This window comes from Ostrinia furnacalis, unplaced genomic scaffold, assembly GCF_004193835.3.
Source record: "Ostrinia furnacalis isolate ACB-3 unplaced genomic scaffold, ASM419383v2 OfSCF7586, whole genome shotgun sequence".
Taxonomy (NCBI): Eukaryota; Metazoa; Arthropoda; class Insecta; order Lepidoptera; family Crambidae; genus Ostrinia; species Ostrinia furnacalis.
Window position 1 is genome coordinate 212,273 of NW_021137825.1, and position 13,966 is coordinate 226,238.

A 13,966-nucleotide genomic window follows, 5' to 3' on the forward strand; every position below is an offset into this window, starting at 1 on the left:
AGTTTAAAAAAGACGACGCCCCCCTTTACAAGTTGCACTTTTTGATCGAATCGAAAAATGAAGGGATTCGATTTTCGGAGCGTGTAGTAGGCTCACTGATTTCTGAACGAAAAGCGAAGTAGAACTTTCCGGAAGTATCTAGTATTATTCTATTTAAACAAGTATTCATGATTTATAAATAGTAATTAAATCAGTTATCAAATATTTTATTATGATTTCATTTATTATCCTATTAGAAAATATTAAAAGTAATTAGTTTGATTAACTACATTTTATTGATTTTATTATGAATTTATAGTTGGTAGCACTGATTGTTTTGATTTGCGCTTCGCGCGCGGCGCACCCCGCCCACAAAATGTGAAAGAAATGGCTGTCAAGAGCAAATGCAAGTTTTTAATTTGATAAATTTTATTCAATACTTATTTATTCGTAGGTGAATGAGATATATCTATTTGTTTTTGTGTGGTTAAAATGTGTATGTGAAAAAATAATGTGTAAATAATTTATAGGGTAAAGAAATAGTGCTGTAAATAATCATTCATCTCTTATTTTCATCTCCAAGTGATTTTGAATGGTCGTTCGTAATTAAATCTAAATGTGTTGGAATAGACGAAATTATTTGTGGATTGGAGCTTAGTGTGAAAAATTCCATTCGGAAACTAGAACAGGTTACTGCGAAGCATGAATGAGCAGTGACCTGGCGCCCCTCGGTCCTGGTTGGAAGTCAGCGCCCCGCGAGCACCGATGCATTTCTGGATTGATAAACGCAGCCAGTGTGCTTACAGCGGCAGGCACCGTGTTCCATCTTCCTTATCTTCTGGTAAATAAATTTATGAATATGCTTTTTCTTACTGTGTGTTATTATTATCTAGATTAATATTATCAAATGAATATTTCTGCAACATTGCCAGCTGTTCAAGTGTTCATTAGTCCGAGGAATGTCTAAATTTTTTAATAATTTGAATCCTTTTATTTATTATTTCAATTTCAATAAGTTCAAAATGTATTTTAATCCTATAAAAGTTTTTTAAGTACAAACAAAATGCGAGTTTAAATTTAAATAAAAATCTATTTGAGACGGTAAAAATTTTGAGCTTGATATGTGTGTGACCACAAAAGTCAGCATTCTGTTCTGGTTACCTTTCCTTTCTAATTATTTGATATTGCAAACTTCTGCCTATTGGATTTCATGTATTGAATATACTCCAAACTACTGGACCATTTTGAAAAATTGTCTCACAATTAGAATCTTACATTATTTCTGACAAACAGACAGTACAAGGTTCGACCGGTCAGCTAGTAGTGGTGATTGATAGTAATTGCCGGCTGATTTTTGACAACCTTTGTGCTTGATCGTTACTGGGTCCTGTTACAGCTTATTTCTGTAGTGTAGTTGTCAAGGCCCAGTTTCAACCAAGAGGAAGCAGAGCAGCGAAATGTTTTGAATAACCAATCAGAATGAATAAAATGTAAGAATAATAAGAATAACTTTATTAACATACATATAACAAGACAATACAAAGGTTACATTTAAAGAAAGGAAGAAATGTATGTTAATAGGGCACCCGCTCAGTTTTAGTTGGGACACCTTGTAAGCCCTACAGCACTGGCCCATTTATTTTTCCGAAGCAGTGGTAGGGTTAATACTGGGATGTGCTTTTTAAAAGCCTATTTGCAAAAATAAATGAGTTTTATGATTTTTAGTAAGGTTAACGTGTTTGCTTGCAGGTGTAGGCACTTCTGTAGTGAGTAAGGTTGATGTAGTGGTCCCTTGCATGTGTAGGTCATTGTGTAGACTTGTGTTGCAGGTGTAGGTACTTCTGTAGACTTAGGGTTGCCAGGTTCAAAAACACAAAAGCCGGACTCTGAATAAAAATTGCGTATTTGCGTAAAATAAGACACATCAATTGCGTTTAATCACTAATTAATTGCGTTTAATCGCGGTTGGGGGAGGGGACGCGCATTCCACAGACGCACAGTGTTTTAGAAACCCTCAAAATCGGACATGATTAAGTTAATGCCATGAGTCGATAGCGTCGTATGTTTCAATCACAAGAGTGAAACGCACGTGTGCTCATTTTACTTGGTTTTTGAGAAAAAAATTGTGAAAGTTGGCCGATTTTAAAATTCCTAATAATGAAAAAAATTTTTTTTTAATAATTAAGAGGGTTTGTAAACTTGTGATAAAGCTGATTTGATTGATCATTAAAAGACGCATGTATTGTACTTTATTTCATTTCTACAAGTCAAGTAGTTCCAGAGATTTTAATTATTTTTCATTATTTAGACTTTATTTTTTTTCTTCCATCCTAAATGGAATCCGCAATTTTATTTCATACTGAACAATACTTTGGTATAGCCTCTATGTAGAAATATTTTTATCTTTTGTGGATCGTGTCTTGTACCAGAGATGTATGAATTTTAATTTTTTTTATTTTCGCCTATACAATTTTTTATAGCAATGTTTCATCTACGCATTGAAATATAATCTGACGTTAACTATACTCCGATGAAGGGTTGTGTGTGGCACGGGAAGGGGTCCACACTCGTAGGGAGATTGCTAAAATCCATTTAGCAAATTAAATTGAAAAGAATACCTTTCTCTAAAGCAGTACTTTCATTACTTCAACCTTGCCAACACGAACACCAAGACACCGAAGATACTGGAGATACCGAACACAGTACAGAGGATGAAAAGTCCATAATAATATAAACGACACAATGTATTTGGCACGGGAGACACGTATTTTTGATGACGAAGTCCCCTTGTAATTATTCTTTAAAACGCCTTATCATATTCCAATGCGTCGATGAAACATTGCTATAAAAAATGGTATAGGCGAAAATAAAAAAAAGAAATTCATATATCTCTGGTACAAGACACGATCCACGAAAGATAAAAACATTTCTATATAGAGGCTATACCAAAGTATTGTTCAGTATTAAATAAAATTGCGGATTCCATTTAGGATGGAAGAAAAAAAATAAAGTCTAAATAATGAAAAATAATTAAAATCTCTGGAACTACTTGACTTGTAGAAATGAAATAAAGTACAATACATGCGTCTTTTAATGATCAATCGAATCAGCTATATCACAAGTTTACAAACCCTCTTAATTTATTTAAAAAATTTTTTTTCATTTTTAGGAATTTTAAAAACGGCCAACTTTCACAATTTTTTTCTCAAAAACCAAGTAAAATGAGCACACGTGAGTTTCACTCTTGTGATTGAAACATAAGACGCTATCGACTGATGGCATTAACTTAATCATGTCCGATTTTGAGCGTTTCTAAAACACTGTGAGACGGGCAAACTTAGCGCGAACGGGTTGTAAGGTTGACGTGGTTGCTTGCAGGTGTAGGTCGCGGGCGCACGCGCGTTTGCGTGGCGGGCGGCGCGCGCAAGGGCATGGCGGCGCCGGTGCACCGGTTCGCCGCCGTCGACTGCCCGCCGCGCCGCCCGCACCGGCCGCATCGACATTATAAGTGAGTACTAACCTGCTGGCACATGGCTCGTAGAGACGATGGCCGTTGGGGCAGGAAAGTTCTCGAGTGGCGACCACGGGCTGGAAGACGTAGCGTGGGCAGGCCTCCTACTAGGTGGACCGACGATCTGGTGAAGGTCGCGGGAAGAGCCTGGATGCGGGCAGCGCAGGACCGTTCATTGTGGAAAACCTTGGGGGAGGCCTTTGTCCAGCAGTGGACGTCATTTGGCTGAAAACGACTAACCTGCTACTGAAACAATGAGGGCTATCGTTTTAGCGCTCACCAGTTAGCGCCACTGTAGAGTAAGGTCCTGTCACTTGCTAGTAGCGAAGACAGTGGCACCCACTGGTGAGCGCTAAAGTGGTGGGAAGACTGTCGCATTTGCACTCATCAAGATGGCGCCACTTTAGAGTAAGGTCCTGTCAATCGCCAGGGGTGCCAACTGTTAAGTATAAAAACGATAGCCCACATTGCTGTAGAAAAAGAAGCTGTGTGCTGGAAATGTGGAGAATATCGATCTTAGATCACGACACTTCTTGTCCCAATAAGAACTGTTTCCTCTCGTTCTCACTGCAAGCTTCTATCTGGAGCATGTGCTAGAAATATTTTACTGTTTTACTAGAGCTGGCATTTCTCTCATCTACCATTAGGAGGTCATTACTGCCTTTTTACATTTCATCGCCTGCGATGTGATTCCCGTAAGATTTCATTGGGCATAACTGCTTCATGCTAATGTATGATGTGTCATCCTCCAAAATGATAAAGTGTTTTCATTGGACGCTTTACGGCAGAATCGTGAGCCCGTGACCAATCGTTATCTCCAGCCCTGGCAACGCGTAATTTGCGTGATGCATAACCTTAGTGAGAAAAAAGTGAGCTCAACTTTTCCTTTTGAACACATCCCACGTGCGTAAGCGATTTCACTGGCGGACAAGCTGAAGTCCTTGTGTCAACAACAAACCTAAATACAAACTGAACGTAGCTGAATTGCTGATGTTGCAGCATTCACATTGACAAGAGTTTCTGTGGTGAGAAAGAGAGGTTTGAATAGTCTTGTATTTATTGCCATGGCTTTATCGTAGATATTATAATATTATAATGAAAACCAATCTCTAGCCCGCCAGCATATGCCCTCTAGATTAGCCCGATATAAATAACAATAATCCATTCTTCAGCCCGCCAGCGCAACCGGCGCCGTCGGGCGGGCGGCGCGGCGCCAGCTTATATGTGGAAGTAGGCGAGGCGCCGCCTACCATCGCCAGCCTGGCGGCGGCTCGCAGTGTCACTCCAGACACGTTACTACGGACCGCAGCCCTGGGGCTCCAGCACTCGCCTGTAATGGCACCCCACCTCAAGTTCGGGATGCTGGTGTCTTTCGCGCTGGCTACTGTCTTCCTAGCTGGAGCCAAGTACTACTTCGATAAGCAGGTTAGTACTGGCATGGTAAGGGTAGTAGGCGCCGCCCACCATCGCCAGCCGGCGGCGGCTCGCAGCGTCACTCCAGACACGTTACTACGGACTGCAGCCCTGGGGCTCCAGCACTCGCCTGTTATGGCACCCCACCTGAAGTTCGGCATGCTGGTGTCTTTCGCGCTGGCTACTGTCTTCTTAGCTGGTGCCAAATACTACTTCGATAAGCAGGTCAGTAGTCAGAGACCCTGGGNTGGAGCATGTGCTAGAAATATTTAACAGTTACTAGAGCTGGCATTTCTCTTATCTACCATTAGGAGGTCATTATTGCCTTTTTACGTTTCATCGCCTGCGATGTGATTCCCGTAAGATTTCATTGGGCATAACAGCTTCATGCTAATGTATGATGTGTCATCCTCCAAAATGATTAAGTGTTTTCATTGGACGCTTTACGGCAGAATCGTGAGCCCGTGACCAATCGTTATCTCCAGCCCTGGCAACGCGTAATTTGCGTGATGCATTGCTTCGGCTTCGAAAGTGAGCTCAACTTTACCTTTTGAACACATCCCACGTGCGTAAGCGATTTCACCGGCGGCCAAGCTGAAGTCCTTGTGTCAACAACAAACCCTAAATACAAACTGAACGTAGCTGAATTCCTGATGTTGCAGCATTCACATTGACAAAAGATTCTGTGGTGTGAACGAGAGGTTTGAACAGTCCTGTATTTATTGCCATGGCTTTAACGTAGATATTATAACGAAACCCAATCTCTAGCCCTCTAGATTAGCTCGATATAAATAACAATAATCCATTCTTCAGCCCGCCAGCGCAACCGGCGCCGTCGGGCGGGCGGCGCGGCGCCAGCCTATATGTGGAAGTGGGCGAGGCGCCGCCCACCATCGCCAGTCTGGCGGCGGCTCGAAGCGTCACTCCTGATACGTTACTACGGACCGCAGCCCTGGGGCTCCAGCACTCGCCTGTAATGGCACCCCACCTCAAGTTCGGGATGCTGGTGTCTTTCGCGCTCGCTACTGTCTTCCTAGCTGGAGCCAAGTACTACTTCGATAAGCAGGTCAGTAGTCAGAGACCCTGGGGCTCTAGAATTCGCCTGTTATGGCACCCCACCTCAAGTTCGGGATGCTGGTGTCTTTCGCGCTGGCTACTGTCTTCTTAGCCGGCGCCAAGTACTACTTCGATAAGCAGGTTAGTACTGGCATGGTAAGGGTGAGGGGTAGAAGGCGCCGCCCACCATCGCCAGTCTGGCGGCGGCTCGCAGCGTCACTCCCGACACGTTACTACGGACCGCAGCCCTGGGGCTCCAGCATTCGCCCGTGATGGCACCCCACCTGAAGTTCGGGATGCTGGTGTCTTTCGCGCTGGCTACTGTCTTCTTAGCTGGTGCCAAGTACTACTTCGATAAGCAGGTCAGTAGTCAGAGACCCTGGGGCTCTAGAATTCGCCTGTTATGGCACCCCATCTGAAATTCGGGATGTTGGTGTCTTTCGCGCTGGCTACTGTCTTCTTAGCTGGTGCCAAGTACTACTTCGATAAGCAGGTTAGTATGTACTGGCATGGTAAGGGGTCGCCTACCATCGCCAGCCTGGCGGCCGCTCGCAGCGTCACTCCCGACACGTTACTGCGGACAGCCGCCCTGGGACTCCAGCACTCGCCTGTGATGGCACCCCATCTGAAATTCGGGATGTTGGTGTCTTTCGCGCTGGCTACTGTCTTCTTAGCTGGTGCCAAATACTACTTTGATAAGCAGGTCAGTAGTCAGGGACCCTGGGGCTCTATAGCATTCGCCTGTTATGGCACCCCATCTGAAGTTCGGAATGCTGGTGTCTTTCGCGCTGGCTACTGTCTTCTTAGCTGGTGCCAAATACTACTTCGATAAGCAGGTTAGTACTGACATGGAAAGGGTGAGGGGTAGAAGGCGCCGCCTACCATTGCCAGTCTAGCGGCGGCTCGCAGCGTCACTCCCGACACGTTACTGCGGACCGCAGCCCTGGGGCTCCAGCACTCGCCCGTTATGGCACCCCACCTGAAGTTCGGGATGCTGGTGTCTTTCGCGCTGGCTACTGTCTTCTTAGCTGGTGCCAAGTACTACTTCGATAAGCAGGTTAGTACTGGCATGGTAAGGGTGAGGGGTAGAAGGCGCCGCCTACCATCGCCAGCCTGGCGGCGGCTCGCAGCGTCACTCCTGATACGTTACTACGGACCGCAGCCCTGGGGCTCCAGCATTCGCCCGTGATGGCACCCCATCTGTAATTCGGGATGCTGGTATCTTTCGCGCTGGCTACTGTCTTCCTAGCTGGTGCCAAATACTACTTCGATAAGCAGGTCAGTAATGGCATGGTAAGGGTGAGGGGTAGAAGGCGCCGCCCACCATCGCCAGCCTGGCGGCGGCTCGCAGCGTCACTCGCAATACCCTGCTGCGGACAGCGGCCTTGGGACTCCAGCATTCACCCGTGATGGCATCCCACCTGAAGTTCGGGATGCTGGTGTCTTTCGCGCTGGCTACTGTCTTCTTAGCTGGCGCCAAGTACTACTTCGATAAGCAGGTTTGTACTGGCATGATAAGGGTGACGGATAGAAGGTGCCGCCCACCATCGCCAGCCTGGCGGCGGCTCGCAGCGTCACTCCCGACACGTTACTACGGACCGCAGCCCTGGGGCTCCAGCATTCGCCCGTTATGGCACCCCAACTCAAGTTCGGNAGGAGCATGTGCTAGAAATATTTTACTGTTTTACTAGAGCTGGCATTTCTCTCATCTACCATTAGGAGGTCATTACTGCCTTTTTACATTTCATCGCCTGCGATGTGATTCCCGTAAGATTTCATTGGGCATAACTGCTTCATGCTAATGTATGATGTGTCATCCTCCAAAATGATAAAGTGTTTTCATTGGACGCTTTACGGCAGAATCGTGAGCCCGTGACCAATCGTTATCTCCAGCCCTGGCAACGCGTAATTTGCGTGATGCATAACCTTAGTGAGAAAAAAGTGAGCTCAACTTTTCCTTTTGAACACATCCCACGTGCGTAAGCGATTTCACTGGCGGACAAGCTGAAGTCCTTGTGTCAACAACAAACCTAAATACAAACTGAACGTAGCTGAATTGCTGATGTTGCAGCATTCACATTGACAAGAGTTTCTGTGGTGAGAAAGAGAGGTTTGAATAGTCTTGTATTTATTGCCATGGCTTTATCGTAGATATTATAATATTATAATGAAAACCAATCTCTAGCCCGCCAGCATATGCCCTCTAGATTAGCCCGATATAAATAACAATAATCCATTCTTCAGCCCGCCAGCGCAACCGGCGCCGTCGGGCGGGCGGCGCGGCGCCAGCTTATATGTGGAAGTAGGCGAGGCGCCGCCTACCATCGCCAGCCTGGCGGCGGCTCGCAGTGTCACTCCAGACACGTTACTACGGACCGCAGCCCTGGGGCTCCAGCACTCGCCTGTAATGGCACCCCACCTCAAGTTCGGGATGCTGGTGTCTTTCGCGCTGGCTACTGTCTTCCTAGCTGGAGCCAAGTACTACTTCGATAAGCAGGTTAGTACTGGCATGGTAAGGGTAGTAGGCGCCGCCCACCATCGCCAGCCGGCGGCGGCTCGCAGCGTCACTCCAGACACGTTACTACGGACTGCAGCCCTGGGGCTCCAGCACTCGCCTGTTATGGCACCCCACCTGAAGTTCGGCATGCTGGTGTCTTTCGCGCTGGCTACTGTCTTCTTAGCTGGTGCCAAATACTACTTCGATAAGCAGGTCAGTAGTCAGAGACCCTGGGGCTCTAGAATTCGCCTGTTATGGCACCCCACCTCAAGTTCGGGATGCTGGTGTCTTTCGCGCTGGCTACTGTCTTCTTAGCTGGTGCCAAGTACTACTTCGATAAGCAGGTCAGTAGTCAGAGACCCTGGGGCTCTAGAATTCGCCTGTTATGGCACCCCATCTGAAATTCGGGATGTTGGTGTCTTTCGCGCTGGCTACTGTCTTCTTAGCTGGTGCCAAGTACTACTTCGATAAGCAGGTCAGTAGTCAGAGACCCTGGGGCTCTAGAATTCGCCTGTTATGGCACCCCATCTGAAATTCGGGATGTTGGTGTCTTTCGCGCTGGCTACTGTCTTCTTAGCTGGTGCCAAGTACTACTTCGATAAGCAGGTCAGTAGTCAGAGACCCTGGGGCTCTAGAATTCGCCTGTTATGGCACCCCATCTGAAATTCGGGATGTTGGTGTCTTTCGCGCTGGCTACTGTCTTCTTAGCTGGTGCCAAGTACTACTTCGATAAGCAGGTCAGTAGTCAGAGACCCTGGGGCTCTAGAATTCGCCTGTTATGGCACCCCATCTGAAATTCGGGATGTTGGTGTCTTTCGCGCTGGCTACTGTCTTCTTAGCTGGTGCCAAGTACTACTTCGATAAGCAGGTCAGTAGTCAGAGACCCTGGGGCTCTAGAATTCGCCTGTTATGGCACCCCATCTGAAATTCGGGATGTTGGTGTCTTTCGCGCTGGCTACTGTCTTCTTAGCTGGTGCCAAGTACTACTTCGATAAGCAGGTCAGTAGTCAGAGACCCTGGGGCTCTAGAATTCGCCTGTTATGGCACCCCATCTGAAATTCGGGATGTTGGTGTCTTTCGCGCTGGCTACTGTCTTCTTAGCTGGTGCCAAGTACTACTTCGATAAGCAGGTTAGTAGTCAGAGACCCTGGGGCTCTAGAATTCGCCTGTTATGGCACCCCATCTGAAATTCGGGATGTTGGTGTCTTTCGCGCTGGCTACTGTCTTCTTAGCTGGTGCCAAGTACTACTTCGATAAGCAGGTCAGTAGTCAGAGACCCTGGGGCTCTAGAATTCGCCTGTTATGGCACCCCATCTGAAATTCGGGATGTTGGTGTCTTTCGCGCTGGCTACTGTCTTCTTAGCTGGTGCCAAGTACTACTTCGATAAGCAGGTCAGTAGTCAGAGACCCTGGGGCTCTAGAATTCGCCTGTTATGGCACCCCATCTGAAATTCGGGATGTTGGTGTCTTTCGCGCTGGCTACTGTCTTCTTAGCTGGTGCCAAGTACTACTTCGATAAGCAGGTCAGTAGTCAGAGACCCTGGGGCTCTAGAATTCGCCTGTTATGGCACCCCATCTGAAATTCGGGATGTTGGTGTCTTTCGCGCTGGCTACTGTCTTCTTAGCTGGTGCCAAGTACTACTTCGATAAGCAGGTCAGTAGTCAGGGACCCTGGGGCTCTAGAATTCGCCTGTTATGGCACCCCATCTGAAATTCGGGATGTTGGTGTCTTTCGCGCTGGCTACTGTCTTCTTAGCTGGTGCCAAGTACTACTTCGATAAGCAGGTCAGTAGTCAGAGACCCTGGGGCTCTAGAATTCGCCTGTTATGGCACCCCATCTGAAATTCGGGATGTTGGTGTCTTTCGCGCTGGCTACTGTCTTCTTAGCTGGTGCCAAGTACTACTTCGATAAGCAGGTCAGTAGTCAGAGACGATGGGGTTCTATAACATTCGCCCGTGATGGCACCCCACCTCAAGTTCGGCATGCTGGTGTCTTTCGCGCTGGCTACAGTCTTCCTAGCTGGAGCCAAGTACTACTTTGATAAGCAGGTTAGTAGTCAAGAGACCCTGGGGCTCTAGAATTCACCCCACCTCAAGTTCGGCATGCTGGTGTCTTTCGCGCTGGCTACTGTCTTCTTAGCTGGCGCCAAGTACTACTTCGATAAGCAGGTTAGTAGTCAAGAGACCCTGGGGCTCTAGAATTCACCCCACCTCAAGTTCGGCATGCTGGTGTCTTTCGCGCTGGCTACTGTCTTCTTAGCTGGCGCCAAGTACTACTTCGATAAGCAGGTTAGTAGTCAAGAGACCCTGGGGCTCTAGAATTCACCCCACCTCAAGTTTGGCTTGCTGGTGTCTTTCGCGCTCGCTACCGTCTTCCTAGCTGGTGCCAAATACTACTTTGATAAGCAGGTTAGTGCTGGCATGGTAAGGGTGAGGGGTAGAAGGCGCCGCCCACCATCGCCAGCCTGGCGGCGGCTCGCAGCGTCACTCCCGATACGTTACTGCGGACCGCAGCCCTGGGGCTCCAGCACTCGCCTGTAATGGCACCCCACCTGAAGTTCGGGATGTTGGTGTCTTTCGCGCTGGCTACTGTCTTCTTAGCTGGTGCCAAATACTACTTCGATAAGCAGGTCAGTAGTCAGAGACGATGGGGTTCTATAACATTCGCCCGTGATGGCACCCCACCTCAAGTTCGGCATGCTGGTGTCTTTCGCGCTGGCTACAGTCTTCCTAGCTGGAGCCAAGTACTACTTTGATAAGCAGGTTAGTAGTCAAGAGACCCTGGGGCTCTAGAATTCGCCTGGTATGGCACCCCACCTCAAGTTCGGGATGCTGGTGTCTTTCGCGCTGGCTACTGTCTTCTTAGCTGGTGCCAAGTACTACTTCGATAAGCAGGTCAGTGTTAATGAAAGGCAAACGTTTGTCTGAGGCGCTGAGGTTGCAGCACTCGCCCGTCATGACGTCGCAATCCAAGTTCGTCACCGGACGTTGACGTTGCGGTGCCGCTCCGTAGTTCTACATATTGTAATCTGATGATAGCGAAGTTGAGATGTGTCGCAGTGCCGCTGTGACAAATCCTTTCTAATCTCGCTTCAAATGTCTTCCTTCTAAGGCTGCTTTTAGTGTCACGCGGACTGTCAGTGCGGATCGCTCCGCACAGCCGATCTGTATGAACTGCTAGGGAGCGGAGCGGTTCGAACCGCATTACTCTAAATCGCTCCCTAGAAGTTCATACAGATTGGCCGTGCGGAGCGGGTCCGCACCGGACGGTCCGCGTGACACTAAAACCAGCCTAAGGCCATTTTCACACGTCCCGGTTGCCGGCTAACCGGCGCCGGGTATCCGGTGGTGAAGTGTATGGGCATAGTACGTAGCTTTCACATGTTCCGGCGTAATTAATCCGGCATGCCCATACACTTCACCACCGGGTACCCGGCGCCGGTCAGCCGGCAACCGGAATATGTGAAAAGGGCCTAAGAGCGCTTGTAGACGTCCGTTTTTTCACCGGACGACGGGCCGTCAAAAAACGGATATCCTTTGTTTGCTGTCAATTTTCTCGCCGGACCTATGTCCGATGCATGTGCACACGTTCATTATAAACCATATGCCACCGCTAAATCCGGTGAAAATATCGGGCTGTTGTCCGGTCCAAAAAACGGATGTTTACAAGCGGCCTAAGGCCCTTTTCACTCGTCCCGGTTGCCGGCTAACCGGCGCCGGGTATCCGGTGGTGAAGTGTATGGGCATGGTACGTAGCTTTCACATGTTCCGGTGTAATTAATCCGGCATGCCCATACACTTCACCACCGGGTACCCGGCGCCGGATAGCCGGCAACCGGAACATGTGAAAAGGGCCTAAGAGCGCTTGTAGACGTTCGTTTTTTCACCGGACGACAGGCCGTCAAAAAACGGATATCCTTTGTTTGCTGTCAATTTTCTCGCCGGACCTATGTCCGATGCATGTGCATACGTTCATTATAAACCATACGCCACCGCTGAATCCGGTGAAAATATCGGGCCGTTGTCCGGTCAAAAAAACGGACGTCTACAAGCGCTCTAAGGATCTCGTCGCGATTGCAGATCGTCCGCGAAGGCAGCGGCGCCGGCGCCGGCGGCGAGGCGGGCGTGGTGTGCGCGGCCGTGGCCTGCGTGTGCGGCGTGGGCTGCGCGCTGTCGCTGTGCCGCGCGCGCCCGCCGCCCGCGCTGCCGCCCGAGCGCGTCACCTCCACCGCGCACAGGGAGCCGGTGAGTGGGCCACGTGGGGCACGGTGCGGCGTGGGCTGCGCGCTGTCGCTGTGCCGCGCGCGCCCGCCGCCCGCGCTGCCGCCCGAGCGCGTCACCTCCACCGCGCACAGGGAGCCGGTGAGTGGGCCACGTGGGGCACGGTGCGGCGTGGGCTGCGCGCTGTCGCTGTGCCGCGCGCGCCCGCCGCCCGCGCTGCCGCCCGAGCGCGTCACCTCCACCGCGCACAGGGAGCCGGTGAGTGGGCCACGTGGGGCACCTCCCGCGACCTTCACCGGATCGTCGGTCTACCTTGTGACGGGCCTGCCGACACCACGTCTTTCGGCTCGTGGTCGCCACTCGAGAAATTTTCTGCCCCAACGGCCATTAGCTCTGCGGCTATGCACTAAAAATAAAGCTCAAATAATTCTCATAATTGGGTAATGCGCAATTCTCCAACTGCAAAGGGAAAGTTTAACATCGACGACTTCGATTTCAAATTTACAACTACAACAATCACAATCTAAAATTCTAAATACAATCTGGGACGAAACGGGATGAACGCGGCGAGGAGAGTCGCATTCCAGCGAGGTGCGCACTTAGCTCTATCAGGTTTTACCCCACTCACTGGATCTATCACAAATCATGTCGTCGACAACTATTACAATAATAACACCTGCCTATTATTTCCAGCAAGCTCCCTCCGAGCCATCGGACGACATCTCCCTCGCCACGCTACTGGGGCCGGAGCGACCTGTCCCGAGCGTGGCGCGCGAGACGGCGGAGGCGCCGCCTCCCTACAGCGTGGCGGTGCTCATGCCGGGCGTGGAGCGCGAGCCGCCGCCATACTCGGCACTCAGCTAGCGCCCGGGGCCCGAGTATATCATCTAGGCTGATTTGGGACGGTGAGGTTAGTGCGAGTTGTAGTTATTATTTGTTCTGAAAGTGAGGTAACAACAAGCGCAGGGTAGACTTCTTGTACACGCTACAGGCCTATTCAGACCTAAGCGGTATTCGCTACCGTCTGCGGCAGAGAAAACCCAGTGGGTATGCGGTAAAAATACTGTTCAGACCTAAGCGGTATTCGCTACCGTCTGCGGCAGAGAAAACGCTCTAGCCGCGGTACTTGATAGTTGATATGTACTAAATACCTGAGCGAAACCCGCGTGGTATGTACCTCTACCCACAGCGGCAGTATTCGCTCAAGTCGCTCTAGCCGCGATACTTGATACTAAATACCTGAGCGAAACCCGCGTGGTAGGTACCTCTACCCACAGCGGCAGCGAATA

The 13,966-nt window shown here is 49.3% G+C and overlaps 1 protein-coding gene across 1 annotated transcript; it reads left to right on the top strand.

Annotated features, from left to right (window-relative positions):
• The first annotated feature begins 321 nt into the window (after positions 1 to 321).
• Positions 322 to 13,738, top strand: LOC114365398 (uncharacterized). Its single transcript, XM_028321952.1, has 5 exons — positions 322 to 820; positions 3,358 to 3,487; positions 5,717 to 5,969; positions 12,537 to 12,935; positions 13,371 to 13,738. Exons 1-5 carry the CDS (start codon positions 745 to 747, stop codon positions 13,539 to 13,541), a joined length of 1,029 nt encoding a protein of 342 aa, XP_028177753.1. The 5' UTR covers positions 322 to 744; the 3' UTR covers positions 13,542 to 13,738.
• The last annotated feature ends 228 nt before the right edge of the window (positions 13,739 to 13,966 follow it).

Excerpts from the sequence above, each read along its gene's own strand:
- LOC114365398 (XM_028321952.1), top strand. The coding sequence starts at position 745 with ATGCATTTCTGGATTGATAAACGCAGCCAGTGTGCTTACAGCGGCAGG. Across the intron at positions 3,488-5,716 it reads CGGCCGCATCGACATTATAA|CCCGCCAGCGCAACCGGCGC; the intron begins GTGAGTACTAAC and ends TCCATTCTTCAG. Across the intron at positions 5,970-12,536 it reads AGTACTACTTCGATAAGCAG|ATCGTCCGCGAAGGCAGCGG; the intron begins GTCAGTAGTCAG and ends TCGCGATTGCAG.